Genomic DNA, 14,753 nt, shown 5'->3' with positions numbered 1-14,753 from the left:
CAGGGGCTAGAGAGGAAGCCTCCAGATGGCTGGCTGCAAGGCTGGCTTGTCTTCAGATTCTGGCAGCATGCAGAAGAATAAGCCACCACCCAGAAGAACTGGGCTGGAACCCGTGGGAACTTTGGGCTAGGGGGATTTGTGAGGAGACTGCACGGGAAGGGGATCTGCAGCCAACCTCCTTGAAGCAAAGGCATGCTCAATGAGGACAGGCCATCTCCACGAGTCTCCTGCAGTGTCCCCACATTACCACTAGGGGGAGTACGGAGCCCTAACCTTTGGGGCTGTTGACTGGAGCAGAGCCCACTTAGACCAAAGACTAGGCAGGGGTTCCACAGAAAGGGACCTTCAGGGAGATAAAACTGGCGTGGGTAAAGGGTGTTGTTGCGGAAAGAGCCACAAATTCCATTAGCATTGGTCCTGGCTACGAGTTGCCTACAGCCCTAGCCTACCCTGGGACCTGCTCCCCGGGTGACTGGTGAACCCCCCTATCCAACCGTTGGCTTCCTCTGCCTCTAGAGCCTCACTGGGAGCTAAAGCAGGATGTGTGTTTGCTAAATAAAATTCCTGTTCCTGGCTGGTGCTCACTTGCTTATCACCCCAGCCCTTGGGAAAGCTGCCCGGGTCTACAGAGCCTGGACACGGAGTGGACACTCAGACCCCAACTCCTTCAGAGCAGCCGCAGCATCAGGGCAAGATATTAACCCCAAGAGGATCCAGACTCCTCCCAGCATCATGGGATCAGGGATGCGGTGCTGATGCTGCTTTGTCTATCCCAGGTCCTGGTGGGATTGAAGGGTTGGTGGGTGGGTGAGGGGTTCTGCCCAGAGGCTCCCTGTAAGCTCAGATGCTCACTAGACAGACACAGTGGGAAGGACACCTGTAGGGTAGGTACTGCAACAAAGAAGGAGGCGGGGCTATGGGTGGGTGTGGGAGCAACAATCACAGAGCCCAGCCAAGAAGTGGGCACATCCAGTCCTCACGGCCTTTGGACATCAGTTTCTCAGCTAAAAGGCCAGACTCAGACTCTCAGGGACACCCAAGAAGATCTGAGGAACCTAGAGCTAGATGGGATGCCAGGCAGGGGAGGCAGTGAGGCCTCAAACCTAGGCTTGTGGCCCAAATGGAAGGCAACTTCCACAGACAAATCACTTCTACAGAAAGCCAGTAGCCATAGAGACTCTGTGGAGATCTGGGAGGTGTGTGGGGGATCCAGTCTTCCTCTACATAGCCCAGCAGGTCCCCCACCCCAAAGCGGCCGTTAGATGACCAAGGCTTGAAGGTTCTCTAGTAGAGCCTGATGGGACATTCTGAAAGGACCACCTCAAAATGGTACTTGTGTGGCATTGCTCTTTTGAGACACTAGATTTGGGGACAACTTGTTCCACAGCGATAGCTGATAGATACAGCAGGGGAGTATAGGAAAGGACATTGATTCTGACCTGAGGTGTCCTTAATATAGAGCAGTATCCATCCAGCAAGGTGGTTCTGACCAAAGAACAGAGAATCCTGTCTGTTCACACATGCAAAGCACGGCTTGAGAGAAAAGTACTGCAACCGCTCTACAGGGACTGAAGAAGGGCCAGTCACGGCCTGGAGAACAGCGGCTAACTGGTAAAAGAGAAGAGAATGCATTTACAGCAACCCCCTCCCCAAGTCAATCTCACATGCACCCAAAGACTGTGTACCAGACAGAACATAAACCCTGAAGTGTAGGAGGCAGTCTGACTTGTGGGACCCTATCCTGGGTTGGCCTCACAGCCATGGGAATATCCACACACCCCGCAAAAGCAAGCGTGCCTCTTCCAGGCCTGGTCCCTCTGGTGTGACTCGAAACTTTTGAAGATTTTAGTGGCGCATTTTAGTTTGGTGAACTGACACTCAGCATCTATTCTGGGGAAATATCTATACCTGCATAGCTCATACTCTTCATCACAGTGTCCAAAATGGAAGATGACCCAAAAGTCCAAGAATAGGAGCTGTGCCTGGGGTCACATCCAGCTTTGGGAAGAAGGCATCTCTCTGTCAAGATGAAATTTAAACCCGTGTTTTCAAACCAATCTCCACAAGTGATCAAGGCAGTGACATGCACATGTCCAGCCAGCCAGCAGGCCATGTGCGCACATCCAGATTCATGGCTGACTGTCCGTGAGGGGTGTTGTCATTTGCTATTAGAGAGTTCTGCTTTATATCTTTATACTTTTCAAAAACGTGTGTGATTTTTATCACCATGGGCCTACTTTAAAGTCCCAGTTCCTGGAAGCAGTCTGTCGTTTAGAGCCCCCAGTGTTGTGTCTTCTGCCAGGTCTGTCATCCAGTGATCTGTTGGACCTCTAAGGCCCGTGCAGTCTGCTGGGAAACCTGCTCACTTAGCACAGCCAGCTCCCTGTGACAGCGCCTGTGTTATAGTTCCTGCTCCTCATTCCCTCCAGACGGAGCAGGCAAGCGCTGACTGTGTACACGGGGCGGTGAGAAAGCCTTCACCTCGCTTCGGTGTCTTCTCCTTGGTGGCCTCAAATGCACAGCAGACAAGGACACCCATGAGGGTCCCCTATACCATGTGAAGTTAAATACCAGAGAGAGAGAGAGAGAGAGAGAGAGAGAGAGAGAGAGAGAGAGAGAGACTCTGTGCCACAGAAGCAGGGCGAAGGAGAAAGCCCTGGGGCCAAGCACCAGGGATCCTCTACACATGGAATCTGCCAAGGTGAGGAGTTGGTTAGGCCTTCTGCGGCTCCCCTAGTGGTGCTCTTGTTTCTCCTGGGCGCAAGGCTATAGGGTCTGTTCATGAACTTCTCCAGCTGTTGCTGGCCAAGTAGGTGCCACGCGTCCCCTGCAGTCTAATATCTAATTTGCCAGGAGGGCTGTCACGTCACTCAAAGCCATCTGGGACCCTGTCTATGAGAGCATCAGCTCCATCCCTAGGGACCTCCGGAAGCAGCACACCAATGACCATGTTACTAAATCCCACGTGTGAGAAGGAAGGAGGGACTGGGTGGTGAGGCCCTGGCTGGTCACCCACCCTGCACTGAAGCCCCTTACCTGGGAAACTTGACTCTCACCCTTCCTCAGGTCCCTGACCTAACATGACCTTGACTGATATAAGCATCCTAGACTCTTTCTGTGAAGTGTGTCCCCGTGAACCAAGCACTACATGGAAGGTTGCAAACCTTGGCTGTTTTGTTTTTAGATGACCCCCCCCCCATTTCTTAGCTGCCTGAAGCACTCAGGATAGAGGGAAACACCGGGGCAGCCCAAGACCAAGGCTTTGTTTATCATGTGGGGAGAATCCCGGTCTCTCTCACCCATGCACCCGGATGTCAGGGAGTCTCGTCACTACCCCGAGCACCAAGCCACCGAAGCCTTTGCCACCGAAGCCTCCCCAGCCACCACTGTGGACTTCAAACTTGGAGACAAGGCTGACCAACCTGTGCTTACTTGTGATATGACCATCCCACTCCATAGAGGGACTGTGGCTACCTGGGCCCCCATTGGTACAGTGATGAAGGTCCTTAGTGTCAGCCCTGAGCGGTTTTCTATGGGTCCCACAGGCCCCAGGTGCAGGCAGAATCCTGACGTCTCCACCCTGCCATGTCTCCATCTCATGTTCTCAGCCTCCTCAGCTCAACCTGATTGCCTGGGACATGAATCAAAGCACCTGCTTGCTCGAGAGGCTTCCTCCTGTCCATTCTAGCACTCGGGTACCCAGACGTCTCCTGTGTGATGCTGACAATGTGGGCTTTCAAAGGAGACAGTCTTCGAAGAGCTGTGACCTCACGCTCTCCTCCTCCAGTCTCCCCCTCCCTCCATACAGAGGCTAAAAATACCCCTAAGTTCCCACGTGGCCTGTCCAGCCCAGCCCAGCCCGGCAGGCCTCCTTTGTGGGCCACACTTCAGCCTAAGTCTTGCCCTTTGGTCTACGATCTCAGCAAGGGACCCCAAGGAAGTCTACTATCAGGTAAGATCACTGGATCTACAGGAGAAGCTTAGCAGAGTCCTCTACAGGCAAGGAATTCCTGGGGGTCCGATGGATTCCGAGAGGGAAGCTGAACCCTAGGAATGTATCCAGAGCCACATTAGCCAGGCTAGATTAAAGCCTTTGCCCTTCTGCCTTCTCACCCATGGGCAGTCTTCATAAGACTCTAAACTCCCCTCTACCCTCCAGCTTCTGTGGATTGCAGTCGGTGGCAACAGGTATCTCTGAGGCCCCTTGGAGAGGTGCTGAGCGCACAGGCCTGATTGCACCACTGTAGCCCTAGTCAGTAGCCAAAGAGCCCAGCAATGACCGGAATGCAAGAACTGTGGGCGTTAGCTTGGGCATAGCCCGCCCTACATAGGTCCCAGCTGATACATTGCAACCCCAGTCAGAGGCCTCCTCAAGAAGTTAAACAGGATAGATTCCTGGTGGGTATGGGGGCCTTAAAGTCACCAGTCCCTGAGCCTCCCTTTGCAGGCCTGGTCCTGAAGAAGTCCTCAGGCAGGTCCCTGTGCTGTAGGAAGGAGATTGCATCAGGGATTGGGACATAGGCCTCAAGTTCCAAGCCCACCCCAGTCACAGATTCTGTGGTTTGCCAGTTCCCTGGATAGGACTTGTCCCTTGATTTTCTCATTTTCCCGTCCCTTCTTTCTTTCTAAAAGAATATTTTTGGCAAGTTCTCACTATGTAATCCAAGCAGGCCTGGAGCTTGCTGGTAACCCCACGTGGCTCAGCTTTCTGAGGGTGGGGATTGCAGGCATGCCCTGCTATGACCAATGACTATTTATTTCTTTGGTGGTTTCCTTCGGGTGAAATACCAGACATGAAAATAGTTAAGTCTAGAAGTTGGTCCGCTGACAGGCCACGTACACAACGTGATGGGAAAGTTGTCAGAGTTAAAACTGAGTTCCCTGATCCTACTGCACGCACTGGCTTTGTGGGAGCCTGGGCAGTTTGGATGCTCAACTTACTAGACCTGGATGGAGGTGGGGGTTCCTTGGACTTCCCACAGGACAGGGAACCCTATTGCTTTTCGGGCTGGGGGGAGACTTAATTGGGGGAGGGGGAGGGAAATGGGAGGCGGTGGCGGGGAAGAGACAGAAATCTTTAATAAATAAATAAATTAAAAAATAAATAAAATAAAACTGAGTTCCCAGTGGCAAGCCTGGTTCTGAATTCCACTGCTGGCTGCCCCGCTTCCCAGCTCTGTGGTCTTGAGCAGATAACACAGTCAGTGTCTCTGTAAAATGATAGCACTTGCCTGACAGCATGACCGTGGGGCCAAATGTGAGCACAGGAAGTGGCTGTGTATAGGGACTGTCCCAGAGGGTGACCCAAAGCCTTTTCACCTTCAGTCTCTCCATCAGGACCAGAGAGGATGTGGCTCAACCAAGTCACCCAGCAAGGTCATGCAGACAGGCTGTGAAAACCTATGGTGCAGGGCAAAACCTGAAGACACCTCCAGTGGCTTACCCAGCAACATGGAGCCGGAGAGAGGAAGCCTTTTGGGTGCTTGGAGCAGAGAGGTTTCCTAGCCCAAGAGGTCTGTGATACGGAAGATAGGAGGCCTAGCACTTGTGTTCTCTACATGGTTCAGTATTACCCTAACTAGTTGGCTAACCCTAACTAGTAGATCTAACTAGTAGATCTAACCCTCCTTTCCCTCCCTATAAAGTGGAGGCAGCAGTCTGCTTGCCCATGGGGCTGAGGACCTAGGAGAGAGCAGGATGTGAGATGCCCAAAATGCCCCCACACTGGCAACATGCAGTAAGAGGGCACTTGCCAGGAGCAGGGATGACTGGTGCCCAGACAGTCATACAATGAATCACAGGTGAATGAGATGGTAGCTCTCATATCTGACCCTGTTTTCCTACTTAGGTGCTCAGGCGAGCCCCAGGTTCTACTTCCGGGGTAGAGGGTAGGCCACGAGAGTCTCTGTGGGCACTCATCATGGTGAGGAATCTCGACAACCTGGACTTCCATCTGCCTTCTCATGCCCAAGACATGCTGGACGGCCTTCAGCGTCTGCGTTCCCTGCCCAAGCTGGCCGATGTCACACTTCTGGTTGGTAACCAGGAGCTTCCCTGCCACCGCAGCCTTCTGGCTCTGAGCAGCCCCTACTTCCACGCCATGTTTGGCGGAGACTTCGCTGAGAGCTTTTCGGCCCGTGTGGAGCTGCGCGACGTAGAGCCGGTTGCGGTGGCACAGCTGGTGGACTTTGTGTACACAGGCCGGCTGACCATCACCCAGAATAACGTGGAGGTGCTGACTCGCACTGCCTCACGCCTTCACTTCCCCACTGTGCAGAAGGTCTGTGGCCGATACCTCCAGCAGCAGTTAGACGCCACCAACTGCCTGGGCATCTGCGAGTTTGGGGAGCAGCAGGGGCTGTTAGGAGTGGCGGCCAAAGCCTGGGCCTTCCTGCGGGAGAACTTCGAGGCGGTGGCCCAGGAGGATGAGTTTTTGCAGCTGCCTAGAGACCGGCTGGCCACCTGTCTGGCCAGTGACCTGCTGCAGGTACAACCAGAGCAGAGTCGGCTCGAGGCCCTGCTGCGCTGGGTGCGCCATGACCCCCAGGACCGGTCTGCCCATCTGCCCGAGCTCCTTAGCCTGGTGCATCTGGATGCTGTCCCGAGGCCCTGCGTACAGCAGTTGTTGGCCACAGAGCCGCTGATTCAGGAGTCAGAGGCATGCCAGGAGGCCCTGTCCCAGGGCCACAGTGGGGTGAGTGAGGGGCAGGGGACTTCCAGACAAGGTGTGGAGGAGGAGCCTAGAATTCCCACCCGCATGGGGAGAAAAGAGTGGGCACCCTCAAAGTGCCTGACTGAGTATGGCTCCCTGCTAAGACCGGTCTCCCGAGAGAGCATCACGGCTCATTTATCAGGTGTGCCTCGCTCTGAGTACTGGGGAAGAACCTAGACCTGTCTCTATCTTTAAGAAGCCTACCGCTGAGTCTAAACACAGATCTAATTGCACAGTGGAAAGGGCAGCACTGGGGAGATTCTAGGGGCATCTTGGTGAGGACAGACCATCAGGAAGAATTCCCTAGAGGACTCAGCATCAGAGCTGGGCACAAGGTGAACAGGAGGGAAACATAGGAGGTGGATGGGAGGATGACGAGGGAAAACTATCCAGGACATTGGCCAGCTGCACTGTGGGCCTGTATCTGGCACCAAGGGATCCTGAGGCTCCGGCTGGACCTGTATGGAGTCCCAGTCCTGTTCATTCTGGCAGTGAGTTGGCATCAGGCGGGACCTGACAGAGGGACGGGCCTAGCTGTGGTTGCCCCAAGGGTAATTGGGAGTACCTGGGAAAGCCCTTTGTGACTTCTGAGAGACAGGGCTCTTCACAGGGTGGGGGCGTAGATGGGGTGGGTGTATGCCCTGGCTAAGAGTGTGGATAGGGTGGGGGTGTCAGGGGGTGTACCCTGGGTAAGGGTATAGATGGGTTAGGGCGTGCAGGGGATAACAGTATGGACAGGTTGGGGGTGTGCCCTGGGTAAGGGTGTGTGGATGGAGTGGGGGTAGCCGTGGGGTAGGGGCATTCACAAGGCAGGGGTGTGCACCACCATGCCCAGTTCATGCAAACATGCAGGCACAGGGGCTCGCAGATGCATACACACACGCTAAGGCCCACCTTCAAGCACAGACACTGAGAGATCAACACCCATGGGCCCTGGTGCTGGACAGACAGTAGCTGGCCACTCTGACCTGGCTCCCACCCACAGGAACTTCCTGGCCACCCACAGAAGATGCAGGAGGTACTGGTGGTCGTAGGAGGGCGGGCACTGGAGGAGGACGAGGAGGGTGGTGAAGAACCTAGCCACCACACTGGGAACTTTGCCTTCTACAACACCAAGGCCAGTAAGTACCTGCCATGCTTGTCTTGGACATGATCCATGCACCACCTTGGGGTAGAGCCAGTGAGGTATCCAGAGAAGGGGGGACCTGACAAAGCCCTACCTGCAGAAGGTTGAGTGTCAGACCTTGCCAGGCTAGCAGGGGAGCCTGGAGGCTATGAGGAGCTGGGTAATACTTTTAGTTTGTTCTCCCTCTGGCAGAAGCCCCACCTCTGGTTTTTATTAGGCCCTGGGGGCTGAGTGGGTGTCTCAGCCCATTAGTTGCCTTAGGTTTCCCTGCCCTGTGCACCCAGTGTGGGAACCAATGCTCTAGTGGGGAAATGGGAGCTAAGAGGACGCAGACAGCCCAGGAGTTAAAGTTCAGCTTCTGCGTCAGCCCAAACTGGAATCCAATCTGACCCTGGGACAGGTCATTTAACCTCCCTGGGTGTGTCTTGATTTTTCTCATCTGTGAAATGGGTTCCCATGGTTGTAAAGAGGCCTGGGGAAGGGTAGTAGGGCACCCCACCGGCCATCTGCCCAGGAGGCTCTTGGGAAAGAGCTGATGTGGGCTAGTTGGCTTCAGGACTAAAGCAGGTCACCAGCACCCACTGCAGTAGCTCTGGCGGGCTGGAGGAAGCCCAAAGCCAGCAGACTAGGTCAGAGACTGACGAGTAGGGATTTGGGGTTGACGTCAGGAGAGAGCAGCTGGCTGGCAACAACGGTTTGCTGATTGTTGGGCCATCCTCACCCTGGGGTGACACAGACATGAATCAGGGGACACTCCGTTCCCATCCAGGGCGCCAGGCCTGGCTCACCATGAGTCCTAGAATTCTACATGTTCCCAAACTGTCATAAACAGTCAACAGTATTCCAGGGGACTTCCCCAAGGCCTGGTCTCCCACAAACACTTGCAACGAGTCCATTCATAGGATTTGACTTTCCCACGCCTATGATCTCATGATGGTTTCTTTCAAAGCTCTCCTCATCGCTCTGTCCCTCACAACAGCAACAGCAGCCTAACAGCCTCCACTGGTGGCACTTTCCAAGAGTCCCATATCTCATATCATATCTTTTAAAATCTATCTATCTATCTATCTATCTATCTATCTATCTATCTATCTATCTATCATCTATCTGTCTATCATCTATCAATCAATCAATCTACCATCTATCAGCTATCTATCATCTAACTATCTATCATCTATCTATCTTCTATCCATCCATCATCTATTCATCTTTCTATTTGTCTATCATCTATCTATCTATTATCTATCATCTATCTATCTATCATCTATCTATCTATCAATAAATCTACCATCTATCTATCATCTATCTTCTATCCATCCACCTATCTATCTATCTATCTATCTATCTATCTATCTATCTATCTATCTATCTATCTATCTATCTATCTATGGGGTGTGCACGCGCCATGGTGCACAGGTGGAAACAACTTGTGGGAATTGGTTATCTTCTTCTGTCATGTGACATCTAGGGATCAAACTTAGATCATCAGCCTTGATGGCAAGAGCCATCTTTACTGACTGGGCCATCTCTCAGATCCAGTTCACCCCCATTCTATAGACAGGGAAGCCGAGGCTGGGCCATGTCTAAGGTCACACAACGGGTGCATGCAAGCCAGGTCTTGGACTCTGCTCTGCCTGCTGCAAGGCTGGTGTCTCATTCTCTGGATATCTTGTCTGCCTTGTAACTGGAGAGAGGCTCGGGATGGATGGATAAATGGATGCGTAATGCCCACACACACGGTCGATACCTTCTGTGACAGAGGCAGACTAGGTCCATTTAGGGTCAGCAGGGTGGGCTTCAGGCCAGGGTGCCAGCAGCCTGAAGATCTTTTATACCCTTGTTCCACTCTCGTCCAGTCTGTGCCCAGGCTCTAAGGGGTGCCATGGGGAAAGCGATGAGCTGGGACACCCCAGGCTGTCTCTGACCCTGTTTTCTTCATCACTAGTGGCGGGGGGGCGTTCCTGCACTCAGTTTCTGAAAATGGAGCCAGGGCAGTCGGGGGAGCAGAGGACCTGCAGAAACACTGCCACTCTGACCTTCTGCCCCTCTCCCACCAGGGCAGTGGATGGCACTCCCGGACTTCCCCGATTACCACAAGTGGGGCTTCTCCCTGGCAGCACTCAACAGTGATGTCTATGTCACAGGTGGGTGGCCCAGAGCTCCTAAGGATCCCCTGAACAACTTGGTACTGCACTGGCCTCTCCAACCAACTCTCCTGCCCAATAGGAACCTGGAAAGTCTACTAAGACCTTCCAGACCTTTCTACACATCTGAAAGTGAGGGATTTCCAGAGGTAGAGATGGGGCAGAAACTCAAGGTCATCCTTGGCTATACAGCAAGCTTGAGGCTAGCCTGCCGCAAACACGCAAAACCTAAAACAAGTCTAAAGCAAACGAATAAAAATTCTGACAGGTGCTAAAAGCCACCACTGTGTGTACTGAACCTCTCTCTGGCAGGTGGCTCACGGGGCACCAAAACAGACACCTGGTCAACCACCCAAGCCTGGTGCTTCCCGCTGAAGGAAGCTGTCTGGAAACCTGTGGCACCCATGCTGAAGGCCCGCACGAACCATGCCAGTACAGCCCTGAACGGAGAGATCTATGCCATAGGTGGTGAGGTCTCTCTCCCTGTCACCATGCCCCTCATTCCTAGAGCCAATGGTCCCCACCCCATCTTTCACTGGGGATGTTGCTGGGGAGAGCTCTCTGCCTTCTGGGGTCAGTGAACCCCATGCGGGCTGTCCTCAGACTCCCTGTCTGGGCCATCTTGGACAGGCAGCTCCTGTTTTCCTGTCCTGGAGAACTCAGAGACCCAGAACCAGCAGGAATGATCAGACACACCCCAGAATCAGGGACTCAAACCTCAGCTCAGGGTCACTGGGAAGTCTTGAGGGTGAATGACCCACAGTGACCTCCATGCAGCTATCAGCCTGACACAGGGACCACCTCGTCACCCAGACGCCCCAGGGTTACAGCAAAGACTTTCTCTGGAGAGCATACTGGCTAGATGAATATTAAAATAAGACCCAGAGGTGGCCCTGAAGAGCCGCAGGCGACAGTGGATTGAAGCCATTTCTAATGCCTTAGGGGACTGCCTTTTTCTCTAATAATTGCTGTGTTCCTGGCCAGGAAACAAAGAGCACCCATAGACCTGAGACCCAGGCACCTTGGGGTGCCCAGAGACTCATGCCTTGGGGTCTCACAGGTGCACATACCTCACAATAAGTTATTACAATTGGCTCATCCACTCCACTGGGGGCTGTTGCCATAGTTTTATGCCTTACAACCTATTCTCCCAGGACTTGCCCTAGGGACCAGTGCCCACCATCCCACCCCCATACCACTTCTTGGTGTGGTCTTGGGAAGGCCCTGCCTATGCGGGGGCCCAGTTCACTCCCTCCCCAGGTTCTAATTCCATCGTTCACTTTCCCTTCCTGGAGCCCCGGAGCCATCTCTGCCACCCTACATTTCCAGGACCCTCTCCTATGTCTAGACCCCAGTGCCCAGCTCCTACCCAGCTAAGGACATCCTTCCGTAGGCACCGCCCTGGATGCGGTAGAGGTGGAGCGGTATGACCCCTACACGGACAGCTGGACTCCCGTCAGCCCGGCCCTCAAGTATGTCAGCAACTTCTCGGCTGCCAGCTGCCAGGGCCGCCTCTACCTAGTGGGCTCTAGCGCCTGCAAGTACAACAGGCTGGCTCTCCAGTGCTACACCCCTGTGACAGGTGGGCAGGCCTCCCTGATGCCCTGTACTCCCAAGGGAACAGGTCCGGGTGGGGCCTGTAGTTTCTGAACCTGGCAGAAGGACAGCCACGTGGGGAGGTGTGGGTTGGATAGATGCAGAGCCCCAGGGACTCCCCGAAGCCTGTGGGAATGAGGCGGGAGGGCGGCCAGGTCAACCCCCTCCTGCACCCCTCACGGCCCAGTGAGAGGCAGTCAAGGCCTCACAGCCCACTGGCCCAAGCTTGTTCCATAGGCATTGAGGGTGCTGGAGCTCTGGAACCCTCAGAGCGGAGCCCTCATGACCTTCCCCAGTGAGGAGCTGCCCCTCCTCCTGGTGAAGTTGCCCATCCATGTGCCCGGCAGATGCATGGAGTGTGATCGCCTCACCTTTCCTGCCCAAGTACCTGTCCTCTCCACGCTGCGCTGCCCTGAACGGAGCCCTCTATCTCATTGGTGACAATACCAAGAAAGTCTACGTGTATGACCCGGGGGCCAACCTGTGGCAGAAGGTGAGTCTCCCCATGCCTCCCTCTGTCCACCCCTCGTGGAGTCTTGAATTCCTGATACCCCAGAGATGCAACAGAATGGAGGTGTGGAGGAATGCCTCAGATGCCAACAGAGACGCAGGGCAGGCCTCCAGGCTCTCTCTAGAAAATAGGGTGGTCCCACAGTACTAGGGACGATGGAGACACAGACCATAGCTGCTGGTCACTGTCAAGTCCCTTTCCTCTGAATTCTTGTGTTCCCTTCTCAGGGATCAGATCCATGTTCAGGGTGAGTGCCTCTGGGGCAGCCAGAGATAGAAAGGAAGAATCATCTGTTAGCTGTGGGGCGGTGAGCATCTCACCCCATGGGAGATCAAAAGCAGGCAGATCCTGAGCTAAGAGGGTGGGGGTGCCATCTCAACTTGCCCGTCATTTTTAGCCAGTAGGCCCAGGAAGGGGTAGGAGGTGAGCATGTCCAGACTCCATCGCAAGGAATCAGAGCCTGGCCTTTCTCCTCAGTTTCAGGCTGATGTTCTGGACCAGTCCACCTACCTCTCAGTTCCCAGTCCCAGGATCCTGATGAGCCAGCCTGAGGACAGAGGGCCCACTGAGTCCCACTGCCCACAGTTGCCCTCTGGTTTCAATGTTCCCTGATGGGAGGCCCCATTATGGTAGTGGAAGAGGTAGAGAGCGAGCCCTGCCAGGGGGCTGCTTCCCCGAGCCTCTTCATGCGGAGGCAACGCAGGCTTTCTCTGGTCCATCTGTCCTCTCCATGAGAGCTGCAGTGCAGCCAAGGCTCAAACTGACCCCACTGGAGGCAGCTCTGGGCTCAGACCTCAGCACCCCATTTCGGTCCTTGACACCAGAGCCTGAAGGAGAGAGACAGCCTGTTAGACGTAGGTTGGTGAGAGACCATGGCCTCACTGGCAAAGCCTTTGGTATAAACACAGTGGGCAGTGGATGAGCTCAGGGATTCAGGGTCAGCTGGCTGTCCCCAGCCCCACCAAGAGCATCCTTATTTCCACCCTCCAGTTGCCCACTGGTCCCTGACAGCTGCCATCCACAGGTGCAGTCTCAGCACAGCCTACATGAGAACGGCGCCCTGGTCTCTCTGGGTGACGCGCTGTATGTGACAGGCGGCCGCTGGCAGGGCATGGACGGCGACTACCACGTGGAGATGGAGGCCTATGATACTGTGCGGGATTCCTGGGCCCGCCACGGCTCCCTACCCCGTCTCTGGCTCTACCACGGGGCCTCTACCATCTTTCTGGACATCTCGAAGTGGACGCAGCCCTTCAGCCCCAGTGCCGGTCAGGAGCACTAGGGAGGGAGGAGCTCCTGGGTCAGTTCTACATGGCTGTGCAGAATGGCTCCTTTTGTGCTTGTCTTCCCTTCCATTGTGAGCTGCTGCCCCCTCCAGGGCTTGGGCTTGGCTCAATATCAGATGTCACAGCTGAGGACACAGCTCTGGTCTCCGGTGCTACCAAACTTGGTGACCAGCGATGAGAGTGAGACCCTGACGCTAACGTTTGGTAGGGGAGAGAGCTCTGAAGACCTCCGAGAAGGAAGCTGAGGGGTCCTGGACTACACTCGCCAGGCAAACAGGCTCCAAAGTGTCAGCTCTTCTTGCTCTACCCATCCATGGTTTTGGGGGGAAAGCTGCACAAATTAGGGGTTCAGTGGGGTACCCAGAACTCTGAGCCAGGACCTCAAGCTTGGGTGCTCACCGCAGCTCTTTGACCATGTCCACAGCTTCCTCTCTTCCCTCTTTCCTCAGATTCCACATTCACCCCCCCATGGGGTGGCTAGATAAAGGCCAGGTTCTCCCCATCCCTGGCTTCTACATGTTGGTACCATGTTTACAGATCTGCTTCTGGGATGAAGGTGGCTCCTGCCCCACCAGGGGTACCTCTGACACCAAAAGGCAGCCACTGAGGAGACACCAGGATGTGATACGGGGCAGGAGAGTAAGACAGTGGAGGATCTCCTTAGAAAGTGGCTCTCAACCTTCCTAATGCGGAGACCTTTTAATACGTTCCTCATGTTGTGCTGACCCCTCTCCAACACACACACCATAAAACTGTTTTGTTGTTTCTTCATAACTGCAATTTTGCTACTGTTATAAATTATAATGTAAATAGCTGATATGCGACCCCTCACCCTAGTCTTCAGGGACTTCTGGAGATGGCCCCTGGCTGTGTCAGAAGTTTGCTCCCAGTGATCTGCTGGGATGGGTTGGGGCTAATATCTGATGGGCTCGTCTGTTGGTCGGGATGTGATTTGGACTGGCTGAGACTTCAGTCTTACTAAGGTTGTGTGTGACTCAGTCTCCACATATTCTCTGTGGTTTTTTTCCTCCCTCTCATCTTTACTTCCTTTGTTTCTTCTCCCTCTTCCTCTCCTCCAGAACGAGGCACTAGATTTGTAACCAAACAATAAAGGACTCTCACTGTTTGTGAGTGGCTTGGTCTGTCTGTTAGAGTCTAGTGAGGACCTAGACTGTAGGTTGGGAATTGATTGGGCCAACACCAGCTACTACCCACTGAGGCCTTGAGTGGCCCCAGCTCCCACTGCAGGTGGACTTCTCCAGGCCCAGCCCAGGGGACTAGAGTGGCCCCTGACACCCTGGGCTCTGAGGACAGAACTCAGTTCCATCCTGCTTTTGTAAGTCCAGATTCACTTTGCTCCTAGACTAACTCAGAGATC

General features: G+C 54.2%; 1 protein-coding gene across 2 annotated transcripts; it reads left to right on the top strand.

Annotated features, from left to right (window-relative positions):
- The first annotated feature begins 3,831 nt into the window (after positions 1 to 3,831).
- Positions 3,832 to 14,501, top strand: Klhl30 (kelch like family member 30). Of its 2 annotated transcripts, none has more exons than XM_075951791.1 (8): positions 3,832 to 3,952; positions 5,849 to 6,694; positions 7,698 to 7,833; positions 9,896 to 9,982; positions 10,295 to 10,450; positions 11,376 to 11,564; positions 11,926 to 12,071; positions 13,114 to 14,501. In XM_075951791.1, the coding sequence occupies exons 2-8, from the start codon at positions 5,921 to 5,923 to the stop codon at positions 13,369 to 13,371; spliced, it is 1,746 nt and encodes a 581-aa protein (XP_075807906.1). In that variant the 5' UTR covers positions 3,832 to 3,952; positions 5,849 to 5,920; the 3' UTR covers positions 13,372 to 14,501. The 2 variants fall into 2 exon arrangements, with proteins under 2 accessions (XP_075807906.1, XP_075807907.1); XM_075951792.1 differs by lacking the exon at positions 3,832 to 3,952 and adding an exon at positions 5,433 to 5,513 and having other exon boundaries at positions 13,114 to 13,511.
- Positions 14,502 to 14,753: the final 252 nt, after the last annotated feature.

This window comes from Microtus pennsylvanicus, chromosome 17 (assembly GCF_037038515.1).
Source record: "Microtus pennsylvanicus isolate mMicPen1 chromosome 17, mMicPen1.hap1, whole genome shotgun sequence".
Classification (NCBI taxonomy): Eukaryota; Metazoa; Chordata; class Mammalia; order Rodentia; family Cricetidae; genus Microtus; species Microtus pennsylvanicus.
The sequence above is the reverse complement of the archived record's forward strand: the minus strand, read 5'-3'. Positions and strand labels throughout refer to the sequence as shown.